Source organism: Lynx canadensis, chromosome A2, assembly GCF_007474595.2.
Source record: "Lynx canadensis isolate LIC74 chromosome A2, mLynCan4.pri.v2, whole genome shotgun sequence".
In the NCBI taxonomy this organism is placed as follows: domain Eukaryota; kingdom Metazoa; phylum Chordata; class Mammalia; order Carnivora; family Felidae; genus Lynx; species Lynx canadensis.
The window spans coordinates 123,457,611-123,483,702 of record NC_044304.2 but is presented as its reverse complement, the minus strand read 5'-3'; the positions used below and the strand labels follow the sequence as shown (position 1 = coordinate 123,483,702).

Genomic DNA, 26,092 nt, shown 5'->3' with positions numbered 1-26,092 from the left:
AGATCATGACCTGAGCCTAAGTAGGACGCCTAACCAACTGAGCCACCCACATGCCCCTAGAAAGTATTTCTAAAACCTCTGCTCACCAAGAAAGTAGTGCACACCGGAGGAGGGCAAAAAATGTAAATCATTGAAACCAGAGGGTTCCAAGTTCTGAAAGTAATTGAAATTAACAAGTAGATATCCTTGTGTGTTTGCTTGTGGTGGCCACCTGAGTCAATGAGTGGGTGTTGAGGGGACTGCAGCAATGCAGAGATGGGCTGAATGTAGACCTATTCCTTCATGCCCTCTGAGGTACGAAATGTCAATAAGGACTGTTCTGTTTGCCAACCAAGAGTCAGAGACTGTGGATAGCTATGTGGCAGATTCCCAATGGCAAGGCCTTGAGCATGGCTGACAAGTCAGACATGCCCAGCCCCCTGGGGCTATAGATGGGTCTTGATAAGAATGGACACTGTTTTGGGGCTGGACTTTGCTTAACCAGTGTTCAAAGCAAATGTATCAGAGTAATAGAATCTGAACAGAGGATATTACACCAAATTTGGACCACTGAATCATATTTTTTTTTGAATCATATTTCTTCAGACCAAAGAAAATGCTTTACAGCCCATAATCTCTAAAATGGGCAAAGAGGGGCGCCTGGGTGGCGCAGTCGGTTAAGCGTCCGACATCAGCCAGGTCACGATCTCGCGGTCCGTGAGTTCGAGCCCCGCGTCAGGCTCTGGGCTGATGGCTCGGAGCCTGGAGCCTGTTTCCGATTCTGTGTCTCCCTCTCTCTCTGCCCCTCCCCCGTTCATGCTCTGTCTCTCTCTGTCCCAAAAATAAATAAACGTTAAAAAAAAAAAAATTTAACAAAAAAAATAAAATAAAATAAAATAAAATGGGCAAAGAAAGGGGCACCTACCTGGCTCAGTTGGTAGAGCATGTGACCCTTGATCTCGAGGTCATGAGTTCAAGCCCCACATTGGGTGTAGAGCTTACTTACTTACTAAACATACAAATAGTGAATAGAGAATTGGAATTCGCAATTGAAAATTGGTTGTTTAAATCAGGGGGTGTGAAGGAAGATAGGCATGAGTGTGTGCTTACATTCAAAATGAAGGGGAGTATCCCTCCTAGATAGATTCCTTTGTCTTTCTGGTAGATCTGGCTATGAGCATCTGAGGGAGGATGCTAGTAGGACTGTGCAATTCTTCCCAAGGCAAAAGACTAGAACTATATTTTTTTCATTATTGGGGTGCCTGGGTGGCTCAGTCGGTTAAGTGTTCAACTTTAGCTTAGGTCATGATATCACGGTTTACAAGTTTGAACCCCAAGTTGGGCTCTGTGCTGACGGCTCAGAGCCTGGAGCCTGCTTCAGATTCTGTGTCTCCCTCTCTCTCTGCCCCTCCCCTGCTCACATTCTGTCTCTCAAAAATAAAACATTAAAAAAAATTTTTTAAGGTATTATGTTAGAATTCCTTAAGGGCCTGAGAGGGGAGGATTGTGCTTTCATTCTGTCTGGCAAAATTAAGGTTAATAGTGAATGCAGCTATATTCCCTGGTGGTAAAAATAGTCCACCAGTTCTGTACCTATGTAACTCTACCTGTTACTGAAACCCAATTTCAACTGCCCTTCACTCAAAAAGCCAATACACAAGAGACTAGTTTTGATTGGAAAGAAATATGAGCTTTATTCAGGAGAGAATGGCCACCTGGAGAGAAGGCAGACCTGTCCAAATGCCAACTCTGAGGTTTCTGCCCAGCCCAGAGATTTTTTAAAGCGGTTAATCAGTTAAGGGAGTGCAGTGGTCTGTAACAATTCTTGATTATGTGCAGACTCGTGGTACTAGCTACAGATGTTATTTTGGTGCTCAGAGGTTGTGCAAGGGAGTCTGGTTCCTTGTTGCCCGGGAGTACAACAGGGTCTGGTGATGTGTAGAAGGTCTCTGTTCTTTTTTTTAGGAAAGAATGCATGATCTATAGATATAGAAAGAAAGGTTTAATTAGTCAATCATACAGGCTAAGGATGCTTACAAAAGCTAGTAAACTACTAGGTTGGCTGGAGGGCTCCAAGTGTCTTCATACCCTATGGTATGAATGGGGATGGACTGATGGGGAGGTGCCTACCAAACTAGAACTGCTGCCTGCAGTACAGACTGGCACAGTGACCCAACGTAACTTTCAGAAGGTGGAAAAGTTTGGGTATAAATGGAGAGAAGGAGGAACAGTAGCTGAGGATAAATGAGTAAATGAGTTGTGTAAGTGACGGAAATCCAATATTACATTAATACCTGGAAAGTAGATCAGAATAAAAGATAACCTTGTCTCTCAGCTCCATTACACGTACTAGTTGCCTGAAAGGATGAAGCCATTTCTGGTTTTACAACAGTTAAGATCTAGAATGTGTGCCTATAAACCTGAGAAGCCTCGCCCTGGGAGACATTTTCAAATGAAAGGATAATGGACTGGACTAATTATTAATTATTGAATGGACTCTAGTAATATGTTAGTATCTTTTAATTCTTATAATCTTTTTTGTTACAGATCCATGGCCTGTGGTATAAGAAAAACATACAGGGGCGCCTGGGTGGCTCAGTCGGTTGAGCGTCCGACTTCGGCTCAGGTCATGATCTCACAGTCCGTGGGTTCGAGCCCCGCGTCAGGCTCTGTGCTGACAGCTCAGAGCCTGGAGCCTGTTTCGGATTCTGTGTCTCCCTCTCTCTCTGACCCTCCCCTGTTCATGCTCTGTCTCTCTCTGTCTCAAAAATAAATAAAACATTAAAAAAAAAAAGTACTTAAAAACATACATGTTGTCTTTGTCTCTGGTTTCTGGCACAGAGCTCCTAAACACTCTAGTTATTTCCTTAGCAAAGAGTGTTTTTGTTATTCATAACAAGCCCCTTTGAACCACACAAAAAGTGTATGCTAATGAAGTGGCTCAGGATAGAGCCTCTAGATAGTACAGATGAAGACTAGTCACTAGAAGACCAAATTGGTATTTAGAAAGTTGGAACTTTCAGTCCTACCGCACAGACTCCAGGGAGGGGAGACAAAGTAAGGCTGCAGATTGAGTTCAATAAAACTATTCAACCTGGCACTATTACGTACCCAATGAATGTTAATTCTTGATGCTATGTCCTTTTCATGGTTTTTCGAAAGCAACATTCAAGAAAAAAAAAAAAAAAAAACCAAATGCCCTTCAGTGCGTAACGGGTATATGGTGAAACTGGTATATCCATATCATGGAATACAAATCAGCAAAAAAAAAAAAAAAAAAAATGAAGCACTGATACACAGAAATTAGATGAAGCCTAAATAAGGACATTACACTGAATATATCAGTGGTTTCCAGGGGTTGGTTTTGGGTGAGAATGTGACTATAAAGTGGTCATATAAGGGAACTTCTTTGGGATGATGATGGATCCTGGTTCTGGATCCTATCACCTGACAAAATTTCTTAGAACTGTATAACAACAACAAAAGAAAGTGCACGTGAAAACTGATGAGATCCAAGTAAGATGTGTAGAGTTTCTGCGTTATATCAATGTCAACTTACTTTAATTGGGCTATAAGATATAGTTGTAAGATGGTATTACTGGGGAAAGCCTGTGTGAAAGGCACAAGGGAATTCTATGTACTATGTCTGCAACTTCTATAGGAGTCTAAAATTATTTCAAAATGAAAATTAAAAGAAAAAAAACTGTAAAAAATGAAAGAAAAAAGGAAGGAAGGAAGTTTTTACTTCCAAGATACTTCCAACCAATGTCTTCTCTTTATGCTAAGAAGTAGAACTGAAGAAAAAATACATAGCAGATAAATAAATGTGAAATGAATATGAACATATATGGAAGAGTTTCTGAAAAACATTTGCATTGTTTATTATTGCTAATTGTGTTATATAACCATGCAGATCAGCAGATGATTAAACTTTCAGATCTGGCAATGAGTCTTAAATGCAATAAACCCTTAAAATACACCTTTATTGGGGCACCTGGGTGGCTCAGTTGGTCAAGTGTCCCACTTTTGATTTTGGCTGAGGCCATGATCTCACAGTTTGTGGGATCGAGCCCCGCATAGGGCTCTGAGCTGACAGTGGATGAGCCTGCTTGGGATTCTCTCTCTCCCTCTCTCTCTCTCAAAATAAATACACTTAAAAAAAAAAACTTAAAAAATACACCTTTACTGATCTTTTTAAGATCAACTACTTGAAAGAGAAGTACCAGTATTTAATGTCCCCATATTCTCATTTGTGTACTCCAGATGCATAGGAACATTGTAATATGTGCTATTATTGGACCACCAAATATACATCATTCCCTTGCCACCCAGACCAGAATGTTCCCCAACTTTCCAGCCTGAAATATCTCCTAGCTCACTCTGAATCCTCTGATAACCCAGAATCAATGTTGATATTCTCATATTTTCCCTGGACCCACTTCAAATCACTTGGGCTCTTTTAGTGTAATTTAAAACTGAGATAGAATTACCAAACCCATTCCAACCAATGTTCAAGAATCTTGCAGCAACCAAACTCCCAGTTCAAATGTATTCCATGACATTAGCCAGGGTAGATATAAAGAATGATAAATAATGAAGCCATTAGAAAAAAGTAAGACAAGGCAGAAATTAGTGGAACTTAAAGTTGGCAAGGGAGATGAAATTTTAAGTCAACCTTCCTATTTACCCTATTTATATCATTATCTATGTTCCATCAGGCTACCAAATTACTTTTTTGGTGTACAGTTAAGTTACTTTTGGTTTCATTCAGAAGCTAATTAACCCAATCAAAGACTACAATGGTAATTGTAGAAATAACAAAATCTCATTTGTTAAAAGATTTCATACCATTAATTTCCTTTTTAAAGAAATTGGTAGATTTAGGGGCACCTGCATGGCTCAGTCAGTTGGGCATCCAACTTCAGCTCAGGTCATGATCTCACGGCTCATGGGTTTGAGCCCAAATCAGGCTCTGGGCTGACAGCTCAGAGCCTGGAACCTGCTTGGAGCCTGGAACCTGCTTTGGATTCTCCGTCTCCCTCTCTCTCTCTGCCCCTACCCAGCTCACTCACTCTCTGTTTCTCAAAAATAAATAAACGTTATAAATAAATAAATAAATAAATAAATAAATAAATAAATAAATAAATAAAACTACACTTAAAAGAAATTGGTAGATTTAAAAATCACAACATAGGGTGTCTGGCTGGCTCAGTCAGAGGAGCATGCGACTCTTGATCTTGGGGGCGTGAGTTCAAGCCCCATGTTGGTTGTAGAGCTTACCTAATTAAAAATAATAACAATTTAAAAATTAAAAATCACAACATAGATTTCCCTTTTGGCTTCAAGATGGAACTGATAGTATATCTGAAAGACCTTACTGAAGGTTTCTAAATATCCTTGTCTTTAACAGGATTAATAAAGATCATTTGGTTCAAACAAAGCAAACACAAAACATTTTCCCTTTGTACACAAAAGGAAATTTTGTGTACAAATTTTGTGTGATTAAGAAATTAGTAATTCATTTTCTGAATCTTGGTCTTAAAATCAGCTAAATCAATCTAAACTGCAGTGACCCACAAAGTAGAGGGAAGTAGAAGCAATAATCCTATTGCAAGAAGGAATCATGAGGTATTAGTGTATGAATCCAACTTCATAGGCTGAAATTTGCTTTACCATTTGCTGAGGACTTGTTGAGTGTAGGTCACAGGGAAGGATGCTCAAGCAGCACATACACTCCTCAATGGAATACTTTAAAATTTGTGTCATCTTTTTCTCAGATATAGTTACAGGGTCTCACATATATTGTGCTTATATTAAAATGAACAAAAAGGCTAATATCCTTCCTGAGAAACTGATCACTCTATATCCCTCAAATCATTTTATGGCATCAGGGAATTAATCTTTCCCACAAAACAAGACACAGAAAGCACACTCATGTACCTGATATTTAACTCCAGACTTGCTTTCTTACCAGATGCCTGATCAGGTAGGCCCTCCTTTACATTTCTAAGAATGCTCTTCCCACAAATTGACCTTTAAGAACTCCTGCCAGGGTCCCAGATCAGGAATGGAGGGCACAGAGAAAAGCAACCTGTAGCTTCACTGCTCCTTCTTGTTTATTCCCCTGCTCCAATTTGTTCCACGTCCCAGGCAAAAAAAAAAAAAGAGCTTCACCAGGCAGCACCACCAGCTCCAAAGAACCTCTCTGGATCCCTTCTGTGTCACCCATAGAGATCAGTAGAGGAAACTGCATCAGTCCCTTGCAAGAGACCAGGCAGGTGAGAATAAGTCCTGATGCTTACAAAAAGGAGGAAATGACTGAAGAGGCAGTGAGTGGAATGTAGCAGAAAAGGACAGCAGAGGCGGACACTGCCTAACTTCAAACCATCTTTACCCTGTTGTCATTGCACATTTTTAAAAATTGTGCTATGGGGGCGCCTGGGTGGCGCAGTCGGTTAAGCGTCCGACTTCAGCCAGGTCACGATCTCGCGGTCCGTGAGTTCGAGCCCCGCGTCGGGCTCTGGGCTGATGGCTCAGAGCCTGGAGCCTGTTTCCGATTCTGTGTCTCCCTCTCTCTCTGCCCCTCCCCCGTTCATGCTCTGTCTCTCTCTGTTCCAAAAAAAATAAATAAATAAACGTTGAAAGAAAAAAAAATTTTAAAAATTGTGCTATGAAACACATAAAATTTACCGATTTATCCATATTAGAATATACAGTAGTGTTAACTATTTTTGTTTGTCTAAGGTCTCTAGAACCTTTTTCACCTTGCAAAACTGAAACTCAGTACTCAATTGAACAACTACCTGTCTTTTGCTTTCCCCAACCCCAGAACCACCATTCTACTTTCTAACCGTTTGACTATCTCATATAAGTAGAACAATGAAGTATTTGTCTTTTTGTGACTGGTTTATTTCACTTAGCATATGTGCCCAAGGTTCATCAGTATTGTTGAATACTGCAGAATGTCCTCCTTTTTAAAGGCTGAATAGCAAAGCATTCAATATATATACCACATTTTCTTTATTCATTCATCTGTTGATGGACATTTCAGTTGTTTCCACATTTTGGCTATTCTGAACAGTGCTGCAATGAACATGGGAGTGCTGATATTTGAGTACCTGCTTTCAATTCTTTTGGATATATATCCGCATTGCTGGATCATATGGTAATTCTATTCTTTTTTCCTAGTTTAAAATTTTGAGGAATGTCTATGGTTTTCCATAGTAGCTGCACCAATTTACATTTCCAACAACGGTGTACAAGAGTTCCTATTCCTTCACATTCTCACCAACACTTGTAATTGTCTTTTGAAAAAAATAATGGTTACCCTAATGTGTGTGAAGTGGTATCTAATTGTAGTTTTGATTTGCATTTGCGTGGTGGTTAGTGATGTTGAGCATCTTTTCAGTCTTTTGTCCCATTTTTAAATTTTTTTTTTCAACGTTTTTTTTTTATTTTTTTTGGGACAGAGAGAGACAGAGCATGAACGGGGGAGGGGCAGAGAGAGAGGGAGACACAGCATCGGAAACAGGCTCCAGGCTCCGAGCCATCAGCCCAGAGCCTGAGGCGGGGCTCGAACTCACCGAGCGCGAGATCGTGACCTGGCTGAAGTCGGACGCTTAACCGACTGCGCCACCCAGGCGCCCCTGTCCCATTTTTAAAATTGAGTTTGTTGTTGAGAGAGAGAGTGCAGGGAGGGGAGGAAGGGCAGAGGGAGAGAGAGAATCTTAAGCAGGCTCCAGGCTCAGCTCTGAGCCTGAAGCAGGACTCCATCCCACAACCCTGGGATTATAATTTGGGCCAAAATCAAGAGTCGGATGCTCAAATGACTGAGCCACCCAGGCGCCCCTATAGGTGGCCTTTTTACTGTTTCTTTTGCTGTTCAACAGTTTGTCATAGCACATACCACTGCCGAGGCCTTCTGGGGGCTGTAGTCCTAAACGGCTGAGGAGGGCGGAAGGCAGAAGACTTTATCTGCGTGGGTAGTGGTTAGAATCAGATTTCTACCGGACGGGCCTGGAGTGAACCAAGACTTGCTGGTCCTCGTTAGCAGAGATATAATTAATACCATTCCTTTTTCTCAAGGATACTTCCTCAAACGGAGTGTCTGAGGAAAACCGACCCGGCGCCTCGGCTGGGGAAGCAGGCCACGCCCCTCCCAGCCTACCCGTCCCTGTGTCCGCTCACAGGGGCGGGGCTTTCCGCGGGGCGGAGCTCAGGCAGGAGGGGGCGGGGGCGGGGCTCCTGCAGAGAGGCGGGGCGGGGCGTCCGGGCTTCTCTGCGGACCGCAGCAGCTCAGCGACCTCTTCTTTTCCGGCCCGGATAAGCAGGACACCCCCATTCATGGACCGGGCGGCCGTGGCGAGGATGGGCGCGGTGGCGAGCGCCAGTGTGTGCGCCCTGGTGGCGGGGGTGGTACTGGCCCAGTACATATTCACCTTGAAGAGGAAGACAGGGCGGAAGACCAAGATCATCGAGATGGTGAGTACGGGGCTCGGTGCGCCCAAGCGCTTGATGGGCCGCAGGGTGTTCCGTCCGGCCTTACCTTCCCGCGCGGGCGCTTCTGGAATGCACAGGGCACGCTGGGGACCCATTCACCCCACGAGCGGCCACCCGGGGGCCAGTGACCCGGTCTGGACCCTCCGTGGTGTCACTCCTCTGGCCTTGGCTATGTCTCCATTTGAAACAGAAAGGCAGCAAATAGGTGATTCGGAAATAAGCCACCTCCTGCCGCCAAACCCGTTTCTCAAGAAATAAACTGAACGTTCTAGACTGGTTGTTCCCTAATTCCTGCAGCCAAACCGTTGTGACTGATCCAATTCGGACAGAGTTGTTTCTGCACCCTGGCTAGAATGACTTAAATTATGAAAAGGTGTAACTTCTCAGTGGTTGGAACAATGCCAGTTAACCCAGTTGGAATTCAGAATAGTTTATTTTGTATTTGAGTGTTATTTCTTCTTGTCTCAAACTGCCAGGAAGTATCTTTGTGTTCGTTTTTTCCCCCAAACCTCTTGCATAACATTTTTTTAGAAATTTATTTCCAATTTTATTGTAAGAGTGTTTCAAGAATGTACCTATTTAAGGTACATTATAAACAATATTTGCTTCAAAATTGGGGATGTTTTTAGTTGTTGTTTTTATTTAAAACCCATTCGCCAAGACAAGTTACTCACCGAGTTGCGTTTTAACGTGCTTACTGGAGTGCATAATCCCATGTTTACTCACAATGTGCTATGCACATGAACATCTGGGGTCAAATATTCATGAAAAGTTAAGTTGACAGTCTACTACCATATTAAGTAAGATCATTTTAGGTTCATATACTTGGAATACTTCAGCGTCAGTTACATGTTCTAATTGATTAAGGAAACTGTCCTGCTGGCCCCAGATTGAATTCAGAAATATTCTTCCATAACTAACATTATAAGATATGTCAATTCCCATGTCTCATATGCCACTAATATTGATAAGTTTTGTTTATTGCTACAATTAAATTATTTTTAATGTTTATTTTTGAGAGAGAGACACACACACACATAGAATGTGAGCTGGAGAGGAGCAGAGAGAGGTAGACACAGAATCTGAAGCTCCAGGCTCTGAGCTGTCAGCACAGAGCCCAATGCAGGGCTCGAACTCACCAACCATAAGATCATGACCTGAGCTGAAATCGGATGCTTAACTGACTGAGCCACCCAGGAACCCCTATTTTTTTTCTTCACCTCTATACCCAGCAAATATTTTTATTTCAGAAATTTCATTTTATTGTTGCTGCCCTGCTTATAGAACTGTGGGAGTTTCCTTTTGTTCCAAACCAAAAATTTATAACCCATGTGGTAGGGGAGGGGAACTAACTGCCATACCTTACTGTGTGTAAACTATGGATTGGTCTGTTATATCACTTCTCTAAACCAAGTAGAGTTAAAAATCAATGCTTTCATAAAATCCCACAGTGATACCATCCTAAGAACTATTTGCTGTCTTTGTGAAAAATAATAAAAGCCCATCAGGCAGACCAACTTATGATTTGTAGTATAGAAATTAGTCTTTACATATACGTATGTATACATAATATGTTATATCAATTCAGAGTGTGATATATGTGCAGCCTGCTAGTAGCTTTTAAAAGGAAAACGTTGAAAGAGCTCTTTTTCTAATTTGTAATTTTAATAGGTTACTTTTTCAAAGGGAATAAACATTTGATTGGGATTCTGAAAATTTGGGTTCAAATCTTAGTTTTATCTCTTTGTAACAGCTGTGTTTTAGGGGTCATGTTCTGCCTATCCCCTACCCCATCTTTCAAACCCCCACCCTAGAGAATCTGTACAAACCTGTGAATGTCTAGTGGACATAGCTTAAACTGGTCACAAATAATGGAACCAGCAGTGACTAGCTAAGCAGGGTGGGCCTGTTAGCTGGTAGGTAAGCAAATGACTTCTGGCACTGGGCTTAGATTATGCATTGCCTTAAGAATTTTTAACTAAAAGACACAAAGGTGTGGCTAGTGGGCTGAAACTGCTACAGCTGAAAGGTCCTTTAGGGCAGCGAGATAAATATACAGAGGAAGCCTGTCAGAAGACATGCTCAGGATGTTCAGAGAGAAGAGAGAAGAGAAACCATTTCTCATAGTCAATATACTTCATTATTAAATACTTATTTTAGAACAATTTTACATTAACAAAATAATTGAGCAAATAAGTAGAGTCCCAACCAGTTTCCCCTATTACTAACATTTTACATTAGTATCGTACATTTGTTGAAATTGATGAACAAATATTCATACATCTTTAAATATCCGTACTTTGTTCAGATTTCCTGTGTTTTTACCTAATGTCCTTCTCTGTCCTAGAATTCCATCCAGGGCACCGCATACATTTTGTCATCATGTGTCCTTATCTTGACTGTAACAGTTTCTCGGATTTTTCTTGTTTTATCTGTGATACAATAAGAAATATATATTTGGTGTTTGTCCCAGGTTCCTGCCACACAGCTCCTAAAACACTTGTACTCTGGGAAGCTTTAACGGTCTTTTCTATGTTAATGAGGTGGACTGGTAGCTGGGGGCCCCCAAGATGGCTTCAAGATGTGGGCTGGTTGATTGAAAGATCAAGACATGATTAGAGCAGTAGAACTTTTAACCCCCTCTCCCTTCTGTGAGGAGAAGGGGTTGGAGTTCCTGGCCAATAATTTATTTAATCAAACCTACCTACATACCAGATGTCTATAAAGACCTCTAACTTTAAGTGTTTCGTATTTTGCCCTATGCTTCTCTTTCATTTGGCTGTTCTGAGTTAAATTCTTTATATTAAACCTGTAATAGTAATTAAGCACTCTCCTGAGTTCTGTGAGTTATTCTTGCAAATTATGGAACCTGAGGAGGTGGTTTTAAAAATCCTCAAATTTAGGGTGGGAGGGAGGGGAGGGTGGGTGATGGGTATTGAGGAGGGCACCTTTTGGGATGAGCACTGTCAAATTTATTTGACAATAAATTTCATATATTGAAAAAATAAATAAATAAATAAATAAATAAAAATCCTCAAATTTACACCCAGTCCATCGGAAGTATGTTTGGCAACCTGGGACTCGTGACTGGCATCTGAAGTGGGGACAGACTTGTGGACTAAGTCCTTATCTCGTGGGATCAGACACTAACTCTAGATAGTGTCAGAATTGTATTGAATTGTTGGAAGAGTTGGAAGATTGTTGGTGTGAGGAAGAAAACCCACACATTTGGGGTCAGAAGTGTTTATAAAAACAGATAAATGTAATTTAATAATATCCAACTCATGGTAACTGCTTAATAAGTAGTAGATGTAATTATTATACCAAAACACAGACTATCAGCCACTCTCATAACCTACATTTTTTTCCTTATGAACTCAATTAGGGCATAATTTCTAACCACTGGTATTATTTTCTATCTTTATCTCTCCTAAGCCTTCATTGTAAAAACTACTCTAATTATCCTCAGTAAGGATGGCTTGCAATTTTTATAAACTGGACTGAAAAGATTAAAGTTGCCAAGCATGTGTATAGAAGTTGATACATATGCAGTAGAATTTTGCACAAATGAAACTACTGTTGGTGATGAATTGTTTTAAGGAGTGAATTCCCCCACCTCTCTTAAATTCTTGCAGGTTTCAAGTCCTTCCTCATTGCTATTGACCATCACTTACCACTTGCTACTGAGTTTTAACTCACTATTCTAATCAAACATGCCTGCTCAGATAGGACCTGTTCTTTTTGCGGCCCTTTTGGTTACTCCTAATAAAAAAAAGATTCTGGAATAAAGCTTAAGTATTTATTGCTAGTTTCCTACCAGCCAGAGAAACCCATTCGAACACAATGTTTAGGCTTTGAGAGATATACTCTGAAGGAGGGAAATGTAAACATATATATCTTTCATACAGGTTTTTTTTATATACAACTTAAAAAAATTTTTTTTTAATGTTTATTTTTTTTGAGAGAGAGACACACACAGAGCATGAGTGGGTGAGGGGTAGAGAGAGGGAGACACAGAATCCACAGCAAGCTCCAGGCACCGAGCTGTCAACACAGAGCCTAATGTGGGGCTCAAACCCACTAATCATGAGATCATGACCTGAGCAGAAGTTGGGTGCTTAACTTGACTGAGCCACCCAGGTGCCCCACAACTTTTTTTTTTTTAATATTTATTTATTCTTGAGAGAGAGAGAGAGAGAGAGAGAGAGAGAGAAAGAGAGCTCGAGCGGGGGAGGGGGAGAAAGAGGGAGACCCAGCATCCGAAGCAGGCTCCATGCCCTGAGCTGTCAGCACAGAGCCTGACGCAGGGCCCGAACTCACAAACCATGAGATCCTGACCTGAGCTTAAGTCAGTGAAGTGGGATGCTTACCGACTGAGCCACCCAGGCACCTCCATACAACTTTTTTAAATTGAATGATACATGATGGCTTTATTGTTTTTTACTTGGCTGATTTTTATTCATCGTCACTGCTTCCATATTTTATTCTTTTCATACAGCACTTACCTACTTTCATATTCATTTAGCGTAAATATAAAAGCATTAACAATACACGTCTTCTTTGATTTACAATGGAGTTATGTTCCTATAAACCCATTGTTAAGTTGAAACTACAATAAGTCTGTAATGCATTTAATATAGCTACCAAATGTCATAGCTTAGCCTAACTTACCTTAAACATGCTCAGAACACTTACATCGGCTTACAGCTGGGCAAAATCATCTAACACAAAGCCTTTTTTATAGTGAAGTGTTGAATATATAATATAATTTACTGAAAGTGAAAAACAAAATACTTGTATGAAACAGAATGGTTGTCCGTGTAACAGTTGTTTATCCTTGTGACTACATGGCTGACGGAGCTGTGGCCACCGCCATTGCCCAACATCAGGAGAGAGTATTGTACCACCCATTAGTAGCCCAGGAAAAGATGAAAATTCAAGGTATAGTTTCTACTAAATGCATATCAGTCTCTCACCATAGTAAAGTCAGAGAATTATAAGTCAAAGCATTGTAAGTTAAGGAATCTAATCAAATTTTAGGGAAATAGTAGGAACTGTAATTTTTGCTTTATAAAAGTAAAACCCATGGGGTGCCTGGGTGGCTCAGTTGGTTAAGCATCCAACTTTGGCTCAGGTCATGATCTTGCAGTTAATTAGTTTAAGCCTCACATCAGGCTCTGTGCTGGCAGCTCAGAGACTGGGCCTGCTTCAGATGTGTCTGCCCCTCCCCCACTCACCATCTCTCTCTCTCTCTCTCTCTCTCTCTCTCTCTCTCTCTCTCTGTCTCTCAAAAATAAGTAAACATTTAAAAATAAATAAAAGTAAAACCCAGTGCTTGAAACTAAATAAAGCTAAGTGTTAGTGATTAAAAAAACAGCAGTGTACAAATTTAAGTGCTAAATGTGGCTTTTAAAAAAAAGAGAATTTTAAAATGTATGCTGTGGGGCGCCTGGGTGGCGCAGTCGGTTAAGCGTCCGACTTCAGCCAGGTCACGATCTCGCGGTCCGTGAGTTCGAGCCCCGCGTCAGGCTCTGGGCTGATGGCTCGGAGCCTGGAGCCTGTTTCCGATTCTGTGTCTCCCTCTCTCTGCCCCTCCCCCGTTCATGCTCTGTCTCTCTCTGTCCCAAAAATAAATAAAAAACGTTGAAAAAAAATTTTAAAAAATAAAAATAAAAAAAATAAAATGTATGCTGTTAGCCATCAGGGCATTAGGACAGCACCGATGAAACTCCTTACAAGATGCAGCCACTTTCAAATGACAATTATTTTAAAGTAAAAACATTTTAATCAGATGTATATATGTTTATATACACATAGGCTGTTTTATAAGAATTCGTCTTCTTTCTGGATTATATTAGGAGAAATCTTGCAAGTGTTTTTACTAGTTATTTCTGAATGAATGCTAGCTTTCCTGTCCTACAGTGATCCACCACAGAACTTCCCTACAGTTTTAAGAATCTCAGTATAAGAAAAGTATATATATGCTTATATATACACATATATATATATAATTTTTCAGAAATAGAATTTAGTGATTCATCACTTACATATAACACCCAGTGCTCCTCCCAGCAAGTGTCCTTCTTAATGCCCCTCCACCCATTTAGCCCATCCCCCCACCCAACATCCCTCCAGCAACCCTCAGTATGTTCTCTGTATTTAATAGTCTCTCTAGGGGTGCCTGGGTGGCTCAGTTGGTTAAGCATCGGACTTCAGCTCAGATCATGATCTCACAGCTCTTGAGTTTGAGCCCCACATCGGGCTCTGTGCTGACAGCTCAGAGCCTGGAGCCTGCTTCAGATTCTGTGTCTCCCTCTCTCTCTACCCCTCCCTTGCTCACTCTCTGTCTCTCTGTGTCTCTCAAAAATAAACATTAAAAAAGGAAAAAGAGTCTCTTATGGTTTGTCTCCTCTCTCTTTCTATATTATTTTTGCTTCTCTTCCCATATGTTCATCTGTTTTGTTTCTTAAATTCCACATGAGTGAAACCATATGATATTTGTCTTCCTCTGACTGACTTATTTTGCTTAGCATAATACACTCTAGTTCCATCCACCTTATTGCAAATGGCAAGATTTCATTCTTTTTCATAGCCGAGTAGTATTCCATTGTATATATATCTACCACATCTGTTTTATCCATTCATCATTCAGTGGATGTTTGGGCTCTTTCCATACTTTGGCTATTGTCAGTAGTGTTGCTATAAACGTTGGGGTACATGTGCCCCTTCGAATCCTCACTCCTATATCCTTTGGATAAATACCTAGTGGTGCAATTGCTGGTTTGTAGGGTAGTTCTATTTTTAATTTTTTGAGGAACCTCCTTACTGTTTTCCAGAGTGGCTGCACCAGTTTGCATTCCCAACAGTGCAGAAGGGTTCCTCTTTTTCTGTGTCCTCGCCAACATCTGTTGTTGCCTGAGTTGTTAATTTTAGCCATTCTGACAGGTGTGAGGTGGTATCTCATTATGGTTTGGATTTGTATTTCCCTGATGATGAGTGATGTTGAGTATGTTTTCATGTGTTACATATATTTTTTTAATGTTTTTTATTTTAAGAGAGAGAGAGAGACAGAGGTGAGCGGGGGAGGAGCAGAGAGAGAGGGAGATGCAGAATCTGAAGCAGGCTCCAGGCTCTGAGCTGTCAGCACAGAGCCTGATGCAGGGCTTGAACTCATGGACCATGAGATCATGACTGAACTGATGTCAGATGCCTAACCAACTGAGCCACCCAGGTGCCCCTGTGTATCTTTTAATCCAAAGTATTGAAAGACTGAAAACTGACTTTTTAATGATTATTATTCTCAAGTTAGCTACATGCTGTGTGTTCTTGGCTTCAGGAGTAGATTCCCGTGATTCATCACTAACATATAACACCCAGTGCCCATCCCAACAAGTGTTCTCCTCAATGCCCATCATCCATATTCCCCAGCCCCCCAAACCCCCACCCCTAACAACCCTCAGTTTTTTCTCATATTGGAAAGTCTCTTATGGTTTGCTTCCCTCTCTGTTTTTATCTTATTTTTCCTTCCCTTCCCCTATGGTCTTCTGTTAAGTTTCTCAAATTCCACATGAGTGAAATCATATAATATCTGTCTTTCTCTGACTAACATATTTCACTTAGCATAATACCCTCCAGTTCCATCCAAACAGCAAGATTTCATTCTTTTTCATAGCCGAGTAATATTCCATTGTATATATCTACCACATCTTCTTTATCCATTCATCAGTTGATGGACATTTGGGCTCTTTCCGTAATTTGGCTATTGTTGAAAGCACTGCTATAAACATTGTGGTACATGTGCCCCTATGCATCAGCACTCCTGTATCCCTTGGATAAATTCCTAGTAGTGCTGTTGCTGGCTTGTAGGGATATTCTATCATTAGTTTTTTGAGGAACCTCCACACTGTTGAAAACTGACTTTAAAATTTAAGGCCTATCTTTTTGATTTATTCTTCTATTTGCTATTAAAGTAAGTTGAAAACAGACCTTTCCTTGTAGAGTTTAAAAACTAAAATAAATTATGTTCTTGGAAGAGAACAGCTTCATTTGATTAGACTATTTAGTAAACAGAAAGAGCTGGCTAAGGAGACCAAACATTTCTAGCCTCACATATTTACTGAGGGAAATAGAATTATAATCTTTAAATTAGACAAAGATTAAAGGTTTTATTATGAAAAATGGAGTTAAATTTGATTTCTGTGATCTCTTCTAAAGATGTGATTGGCATGTGGACTATACATGATGCAAGGGATGTAAATAGAACATGCCTTTATTTTTCTTTCTTGTGGCCTCTTTCAATAGTAATCTTTCTTGCCAGTGGTGAAAATGCTGATGAACCTATGATTTTTTGCTTACTCTCAGGTAAAAGACAGTCTTTTATTTAAAAAAAAACAAAAAACCTTTTTTTTTAATGTTTATTTTTGAGAGAAAGAGAGGCAGAGAAAGACAGAGACACAGAATCCAAAGCAGGCTCCAGGCTCTGAGTTGTCAGCACAGAGCCCGATGCGGGGCTCGAACTGGTGAACTGTGAGATGATGACCTGAACCGAAGTCAGAGTCAGTTCCATTTCTGTAAATACAAATGTCTAGTCATATAGTAGTCATGATTTCAATATTAATTCTGTGGTGAGACTTCTAAATGGACATTACTAGTATCACCAGTATTTTTAGTCTTCTCCCCTTTTTGCCTTTGGGCAAGCTTTGCTATTCTGGCCAATAGACTGTGTCTGGAGATGATATGGCTACTTCCAGGCCAGTATAGTTATGAACAGTTACACAGTTGTCCCTAGTCTTTCCTACTACTAGAGTAAACCCTGAAGCATCATGTTGATGTGGAGACAACACAATATCAAAGCAGCCTGGAATACTGAGCCAATATGTGGAGGACAGCTGCCCTGGAGAGCCCTCTGAACCCACATTGGACTTTGTGTGAATGAAAAAATCAACTTTTTTGTGTGGTAAGGAACTGAGATTTTTGTGTTGTTATAGCCCCATACCCTATCCTGACTAACACAGACTTCTTCACTACCCCAAAGCAATGGCTCACTGCAGGTGGCTCCTCCCCTCCCTAGTTAATGGTGGCGAGTGATCTGAGATTGGATGGGAGGATGAAGTCACCCTCTCTGTTTCCCTGATGCTCTTCCTTCCCCTGCTAGCCATTGCTTCAGACTTTTGGGTTAATAGGGTAGGAGGAAGGCTGTCTTTTACTAGAAAGTAAAGAAATGTGAGTTCTTATTTGACTCGATAGGTTTGTGCTTTCTGGGCCTGCAAGATATTTAAAGTTGACTTTCTCGGGGCACCCGGCTGTCTCAGTTGGAAGAGTGTGTGACTCTTGATCTTGGGGGTCATGTTCCAGCCCCACATTAGGTGTAGAGATTACGTAAATAAACCTTAAATAAAGTTGGCTTTTTCTTCTTCCACTGTAGCCCCATAATATGGGCAATTAATTTTTTTGGTACCCCACTCTACCTCAACCTGTTTTTTTTTAAGTGATCCATTCCATACAGGCTCATGCCTTTGAAGTCTCTCCCTCTCAGGTGGCTCTTGTGGGCTGGACATAAATAGGTTTCTGGCTGGTTCCCTCCTGCATGGTCTCTCTTCTACTCTGTGGGAAACATTCACTTATCCCTGGCTCTGACAAACTCTAGGAGTACAGGCTATTACAACAAAGCCACTTTTTAACAATGTCAGCTTTACGGAGTTATGACTGACAAAATTATGAAATATTTGAAGTGTGCATTGTGATTGGATATAATATACACTGTGGAAAGGATTCCCCCATCTAGTTAATTAATACACCCATCACCTTACCTATTTATCTTCGTGTGTGTGTGTGTTTGTGTGTGAGAACATCTAAGAACATTTGAGTTCTACTCTCAGCAAACTTCAATTATATAGTACAGTGTTATCAACTATAAAGAAGATAGAATACTTGATGAATTTGCCATCATCCTTGTAACAGGGCCATGCTAATTTCCTTAGTGTTCCAAGTTTAGTATATGTGCTGCCAGTGGAGCATAGCAGAGCCCCTTCTGTCCCACTGAGTATCTTTTGTAGCTTGGGTCAGGTGGAAAACACATTTCAGGTTCTCCCGGAGACCCCACGAGAGTCCCCTGTTGCTTGGTGAGAAGGTAGCACTCCACCATCCCCATTCCCTTAGAAGCAGAGGGCACAGCAACAACTCTTCACTCTTTTCACTCTTTTGTATTTCTTAAGTGGGTGAGGGCCCAAGAGTCATCAAGCCAATTCTCCCCATTTTTCTCCCCTCACCTTGGTATGATACCTGTCCCTGAATTGAACCGAAACAGGAAGATTCCTAAGTTAATATCCTATTACGTAAGGTTAACATTCTATGATTTTTTTTAGATGTTACTCATTGTTATGGGCTGAATTGTGACCCCTCAAAGGTTCTAACTGGACTAAGAATCAACAAGAAATCAATTGACAGATTAACAAGAGAAAATCAAATTTAATAGCGTACGTATGGGGAATCCACCCAGACATGAAAATTCCAAAGACAGGCAAAATGAAGTGTACATGTCATTCTGAACTCAGGAGAAGGGAATAGGGGTCTGAGACTTGAGAGGAATGCACTTCACAGGACAGAAGGAAGAGCAGCTGTATGGTAATTAGACGTTTGCCTTGCCACGTAGATGAGTCACTCACGTAAAATTTGTCTCCTTATTCTGGGAAAGATCCCCCAATTTAGAGTTCTTCTATGTGCTTAAAGGATGGACAAAAGTTTCTCTTGAGCCCACAGGGTCTCGCTTGCCTTCAGCTCAAAATAATCTTCTTGCCAGAGTGGCCCATCTCAGGGCGGCCTGCCCTGGACTCCTACATGCTTTTGAATGATAAGCAAGCATTCCCATTTCTTGAGTCTAGGCCTATGTGTTCTGTGTCCTCCTTGGCTTGTTCAGCCTCCTTGGGTGATACAACCTCCCTCTAGTGTTCATTCTTTCATCTGGACTGACAAGATGGACACTGGCTTCCCCCTCACTAGAAGCTCCACAGCCAGTTAAAACTGTGATTTCTAATTTAAACACATCTCAACTATTTATGGCTTCCTTCTTGAAGTTTGTTTGTTGGCTGAGAGAGAGACCATGCAGGAAAGGAGCAGAGAGAGAGAGAGTCTCTAGAGGTCTCCACACTGTCAGCTCAGATCCTAACTTGGGGCTCGAATCCACCAAACACGAGATCATGACTTGAGCTGAAATCAAGAATCCGATGCTTAACCGACTGAGCCACCCAGGCACCCCATTTATTCACGGCTTCCTTCTACACACCAACAATTACTCCTTAAATAGCTGGTGGTGTTTTTGAAACTTGAGTGAGTTTCCTTCCTGGAGATAAACTTCTAACAAAAACTTCTTCCTTTCTTCTATTTTAAGGTAACATCAGATGTTCTCTGGGTACTATACTGAGTAAGTGTAAAGCCCACTATTGAATGTATATTTAGAAAAGGGAGAGGGCGGGGAATGAAGATTTAAACACAACTGCTTTAGTGGCTCAGCTGTTGCATAGGCTTTTGAAAATATCTTTATATCTCAACTTTTGTCTAATTTACATCAGTACACAGATTTATGACCTTTTAGGACCTGTTTTGAATTAATGACTTGTTTTGTAAAGCATATTCCCTGAACTCCTGTGGCGTTTCCTGGTGATTTCTCATAAAGGAGCAATTTATACACTGTCTTGTATTGTTTACTGTTATGTGTGGTTTTTAAGGGTCTAGATTGGTACATATTTGCCTTTTTTATTTGTTGCACCCAACTAAGAGAAACAGAGACCCCAAATCAGTGGCTTTAATAAACAATAAACATTTTATTTTTCTAATGTAAGAAGTCCAAAAAATAGGCAGTTGCTGGTGTTAATTAGGGGGCACATGGGTATCAAGACAGAGGTCCTTGAAATTCTCTTGGCTCTTCTCATGGTGACAAAATGGCTTCTGTAGTCCTGCCCAACATGTCCATCTTCCAGGGAGGAGAATGCTCATTTCAGTAAAGCAGAGCTTTCTCCTCACTTGTCATTAGAGAGGACAGTGTCATATAGCCACCCTAATTGTGAAGCTGAGGAATTTTTTTGACTGAGAAATCACCCCCCGCAATAAAATTAAGATTCTATTAGTAAGAAAGAAAGGGAGGAATTAGGTAATAAGCAGTCTACTGTACTATACCATAGTCCCTATTCTTTTTCTGTATTACTTGCCATTCAGTAAATTGATTTAAAATTTGATCAAATATAAATGCATGTATATAATCTAGGATTACTGGTGGTCAGTTGGCTGTTGGAAAAACAGAGCATTCCAACTGCTACAAGTCCTTGGCCATTCTGGACGGCAGTCCAGAATACAGACTCAGAATAGCTTTGCTCTTCTGTCCACCACAAGCATAAAGATTTATTCATTCATACCTGAAATACCTAGGTCTTCAGTAGTTCTGGAGACATCACACTGGGTTTATGCATGCTAAGATTTAGAAGCTAGTCTCCCAATTATGTGCCACAACTAGCTTAAAAGCTAGAGTCCTAACAGTACTTCTAGAATGAATAAATATAAATTTGTGAAAGAGATAACAAGGAAAGGCTGTGTGGAATTCAAAGGAATAGGAGATTACATTGGGTAATGTTTGATGGATGTGGTGTTATTTGAAGAGTGACAATCATGATTGATCCAGTCTGAATAAAATATATATTGTAAAATAAGGGGAATATATTAAACTCTTGACATTGGCAAAGAATATGTCCAAGATCATTTTGAATCCCAAATTTGCAAGTGTGGAGATATTTGTACCAGGCATATGACTTTGTCTTTTCAAATCACATTTGCCATGTTACCTATGTGTTATCCTCATGTAGCAAGTTTCACCACATCAGCTTCAGCAAGTGTGAGCTCTAATCTAGTGAGCTGTTTTTATGTTAGCCAGAATACTTCCTGATACCATTGGAGTTTTTAATTCTTTTTGTTGTGAATTCATTTACACAACAGATGGAGCCACCCTTGAACCAGATACTATAATACCTTTCGGGTGTTTTTTTGTTTTTATGTTTAAGTAAGGGCTAGGCCCATTGTGGGGCTTGAACTCACGACCCTGAGATCGAGAGTTACATGTTCTACCAATTGAGGCAGCCAGGAGCCCTGATACTTTAATATCCAAGAACTTTAATTATCCAAGAACCAATGATCTTTTCTAGCTAAAAACCATCATATCCGTAGATCTTTTTACTTTCTTTCTTTATTTTTTTTTATTTTTTTTTAACGTTTATTTATTTTTGAGACAGAGACAGAGCATGAATGGGGGGGGGGGGCGGTCAGAGAGAGGGAGACACAGAATCTGAAACAGGCTCCAGGCTCTGAGCTGTCAGCACAGAGCCCGACACGGGGCTCGAACTCACAGACCGCGAGATCATGACCTGAGCCGAAGTCAGCCGCTCAACCGACTGAGCCACCCAGGCACCCCTTACTTTCTTTAATAAGCCCTCCAGGTGATTCCAATGTGAGCTAAAGTTTGAGAATCATAGAAGTTAAAGAATTCAAATTTTTGTCCCCAGCAAAATTTCAAAGTTTACAAAATTTGTTAAAAAAAAAAATCCAGTTTGTGAACAATTGTTCACAAATAGTCACAATTAAGGGCTACCAAACAATTACCGTGTGGAAAGAGAAATCAGTGAGGAGCATTTAGAAAAATGGGCACTTTCATTTACTCTGTTGGAAATGATATATACGCTGGTTAAATAAATTATAGTGCATTGGTTACTTTTGGGAAAGAAAGGCAAATGAAAAATTAAGTTTCCTTACTGCCTACAATGCATTGACAAGTCTTGAAACAGGCAGTGACATTCCTTTAAGAATTCAGCTGCCTCAATGATGACACTTTGCTCAGGGCAAAAGGCAATCTTAGCTTAACATTATCCCAACTGCAGCTCCCCCACCCCCCACCCCAGGATCCTGTAAGTCTACTTTACATATAAAAATTCCTTTGGAACCCTCCTTTATAACCCATCCCCCCAAGATATATGATAGCAATCATGTGGCCCACTGATAATAAACATCTAAAGGGTCTCAAGACTGAATTTTTACTAAACAGTAATAAATGACCTTTTCCTAATAGCAGCTAGCCCCTTGAAGTCCTGGAAACCTTGTTTCCAAAATACCTTAGAGATTTATGCTATGCCTAACACTCTCCCAACCTGAAGGTGTATAATCAGTCACTCTTCACAACCCCAGTGCAGCTCTTTCTGCCCACGGGTCCTGTCCCTGTACTCTAGTAAAATCACCTTTTTTGGGGGCGCCTGGGTGGCTCAGTCAGTTAAGCGTCTGACTTCAGCTCATGTTATGATCTCACAGCTCGTGGGTTCGAGCCCTGCATCAAGCTCTTTGCTGACAGCTTAGAGTCTGGAGCCTGCTTCGGATTCTGTGTGTCCCTTTCTCTCTGCCCCTCCCCTGCTTGCACTCTGTCTCTCTCAAAGATAAATAAACATTAAAAAAAATTTTTTTTTTAATAAAGAAAATCACCGTTTTGCACCAAAGACGTCACAAGAATTCTTTCTTGGCCATCAGCTCTGGACTCCCACCACTCCAAAATCAGTTACATTATGGTGCATTTGTATAATAAAATATTATTGCAGCTTAAAAAATAAGAAAGTAAATCTGTATGAGTTAACATTTAAAAAAACTTAAAAGATAGTAACTAGGGAGAAAAGCATGTTCTAGAACAGTTGTGGTTCTGACAGAGATACACATGTATATGCTTGTATGTCACTTGAAATTCTTGAAAAACTGTACTAGAAGCTGTTTGTAGTTGTTACTAGTTATGGTGGAACTTGGGAGGATGAGACTGGGGAAGGAGATTTCTACTTTTTCATCCTTTAATGTTCTGTAGTGTTTGAAGTAACATGACCATGTTTATTTTTTTAAAAACTGGTTAATTGAAAGAAACCTTTTAAAACCTGTGTTGGGACCACAGTGTAGAAGCATCTTCATTATCAGTAGTAAGGTATTTGTAATTAATTTGCTGAAGAGCCTTTGAGTGTGTTATATTCATTTTAAATAATCAGTGGTAAGATCTGGAATGCATTTTAGTGTGCTTAATCTGGTAACTAAAGTATATGAAATTAGCATAACTAGAATCAAGAGATGAGCAGTGTGAGGAAAAGATAATTTTCCCTCTGTCTTTCTAAGTTCTGTGCTGGGACCCTATATCAAAAGTTAGAATTAACAAGAGAAAAACAAACAAGTTTTATTAGCACATGTACATGAGAGATACCTTGGGAAAAATGAGTAACTCTCCTGGGTGCTTTAAAATTATACCATCTACAGCTAAAGACAAAAAGAGAAAAGGTCATGAAAGAGGCCTGTTGTGGGATGGGTGGAAGAAAAGTATGGTAAACTTGAGTAAGGGTTGATGTGCAAATTTAAATGCATTCTCTCCATTGATTTGAGTTTGAGGTGCTTTCATCATCTTTCTCTTCCTTCTCTTTTGGTACCGAGATGGAGACACACACAGAAATGGAGATTTCCTTTATAAACGTACATTTCCCTTGCAAAACAGAACTTCTGCTCTTTTCAGAGCTTCTCCGGTGTCTACAGTTTCTCTGAAATTATCAGCTCAAAATAATCCTTGTGCCAAAGAGGCATATGTTGGGGCGATATTCTGTCACACTCAAGGAGCAGGAATTAAAATAAGCCTGGATTAAAGAGAATGAAGCCCTAGACTGCTATGGGCGTAGTAGTAAAAAGGGGACAGAAAATTGGTGGATTGCAGAGGTGAAATCTGTAGGATTTAAAAGGGAACAGGATTGGTAACCTCAAAATCTGCCATCTTCTTTTTGCTTTAACTCGAGATGGTATTGAAGATGGTGGTTTGGGCCATTTCAGGGAGTTACTTAGTTTTCCTGGGTATCTCCCATGTATACAGGAAGTATGCATGTTACTAAACTTGTGTTTGTTTTTCTCCTATTAATCTGTCTCTTACTATAGGAGAGTTTTGGCCAAGAACCTAGAAGGGTATAGGCAAAATTATTTTTCCTCCCCCACAGATTTTATAATTTTTACAAAGTATCTTGGATTATCATTAATTCATCATAGCAGTTTGAATGTTTCCTACAATTTGTTAAATCATTTCCATATATTTCTTTTTTGTTTGCATTTAAAATAATTCAGACATCACCTTATTTAGAGGTACTGAATTAAGCCTATAAAGAACCTGAAATCCAATTTTAATCCTTATTCTCTTTTAAATTAGGGATTGTAATTTGTCTCCTCCGTACAGTAAGTTATTTGAAATGCAGTGCCATGAACCTTATCTGAGGTTCCCCCCACCTTTAAAAATGTCAATCAAGGAAATCTACACAATTCCATTTTTGTGTCAGCAGGTGGCAGACTTCTCTCCGCTATGGCTTAGTGCTGACCTTCTAAATTACCTTTCTTGTTTATACATTTTTATGTTTACTCTCTCATTGCTGCTTAAACCTAAAGGTTTGCCACCCCAAAATGTGCCACTTTGTCATGTGAATTATTGTGAACTGAAGCCAGTCAAGACCCAGAGGGGTCAGGAAAAGCTTTTTACTGCCCTTCTACCTGCCTAAAAGAATTTAGAAAGGGGCGTGTACCAGGAAGAGAGCTATTACCAGAGATTGCTCTTTTATCTGAGAGATTTACCTGCATGGAGGCAAATATTGCTCTTCTCATTTTCCTGGAATTGCCTTCCTCGCCTTTGAAGCCCCAGACCTCTACCCCTTTCTCCTTAGCTCAGGATGGTTTATAAGCCTCAATTGCCTGACTGCTTTTAGGTCTCTTATCTTTGTGGGTTCCCGTAGGTGTGAAATTAAGGATTTCTTTTCTGTTAATCTTTTCAGTGTGGGTGGTCTCAGCAAAGAACATAAAAGCGTAGAGGGAAAGTTATTGTTCTGCCCTTACAAACCATTAATCTATAAAAATTTAAACCAACTGACACTCTTCTGCCATTATAGATGTAAATTCCATTGTCTATTTTTTTTCCATATATGTTGTTTATTTTCCTCATTTGCAAGGTGCTAGTAGATTACAGCATTTTATTTAGTGGTTGATTGGAAGGTTGCTTAATTAGTTTGGCAAGTTCCTGCTTGTAAGTGGGTGGAAATAGATAGTCACATGTTTAACATGATGTGGGTTCCCGCAAGATCCTTCCTGTCCCCATTTTATCTCTGAAGCCTTGTCATGGCACAGCCCTCTCGTTTATTTTACATCAAATGCCCCACTCAGAGCCTGGGTTCAAAACACCATCATCAAAAAAACCCAAAATTTATCTAGATTTCTCTGTCACACCATTAGTGTTCTAAGGTAATGAGACCCTCAGTCGATTTTGATGGAGGGAGATAGGAAAAGTGTGAGAACCTAAGCATAACAGCATAGTGAAAAGTGACAAAATAGAAACCCACTGAAGTTACTTCAAGAAAACGGGGCTACCCTGGAGCTAGCACTAGAAAACACTTAGAAACTGATTCCCATTTGGGTTAGCTGGGCACCGCCCTATCATCCTGTGACCAGGAGAAAGGAACTAAAATTTGGGGGTGTCTACTTATGGCTAAATTCACTGTGCATGTTTACTTTATTTAATCCTTAAAAACACGGTTCAGCTAGT

General features: G+C 40.3%; 2 protein-coding genes across 5 annotated transcripts in view; both read left to right on the top strand.

Annotated features, from left to right (window-relative positions):
• RP9 (RP9 pre-mRNA splicing factor) overlaps positions 1 to 26,092 on the top strand; it is a 179,034-nt gene that overhangs the window by 54,205 nt on the left and 98,737 nt on the right. The window lies entirely within an intron of this gene.
• The window catches only part of NT5C3A (5'-nucleotidase, cytosolic IIIA), a 52,237-nt gene continuing 34,428 nt past the window's right edge, over positions 8,284 to 26,092 (top strand). Inside the window, exon 1 of one of the 4 annotated variants that reach the window (XM_030308205.1) lies at positions 8,284 to 8,460. In XM_030308205.1, the coding sequence (XP_030164065.1) occupies positions 8,323 to 8,460 (138 nt within the window). In that variant the 5' untranslated portion in view covers positions 8,284 to 8,322. The remainder of the gene's footprint in view (positions 8,461 to 26,092) is intronic. The other 3 variants (XM_030308200.1, XM_030308204.1, XM_030308202.1) reach the window with 3 other exon arrangements.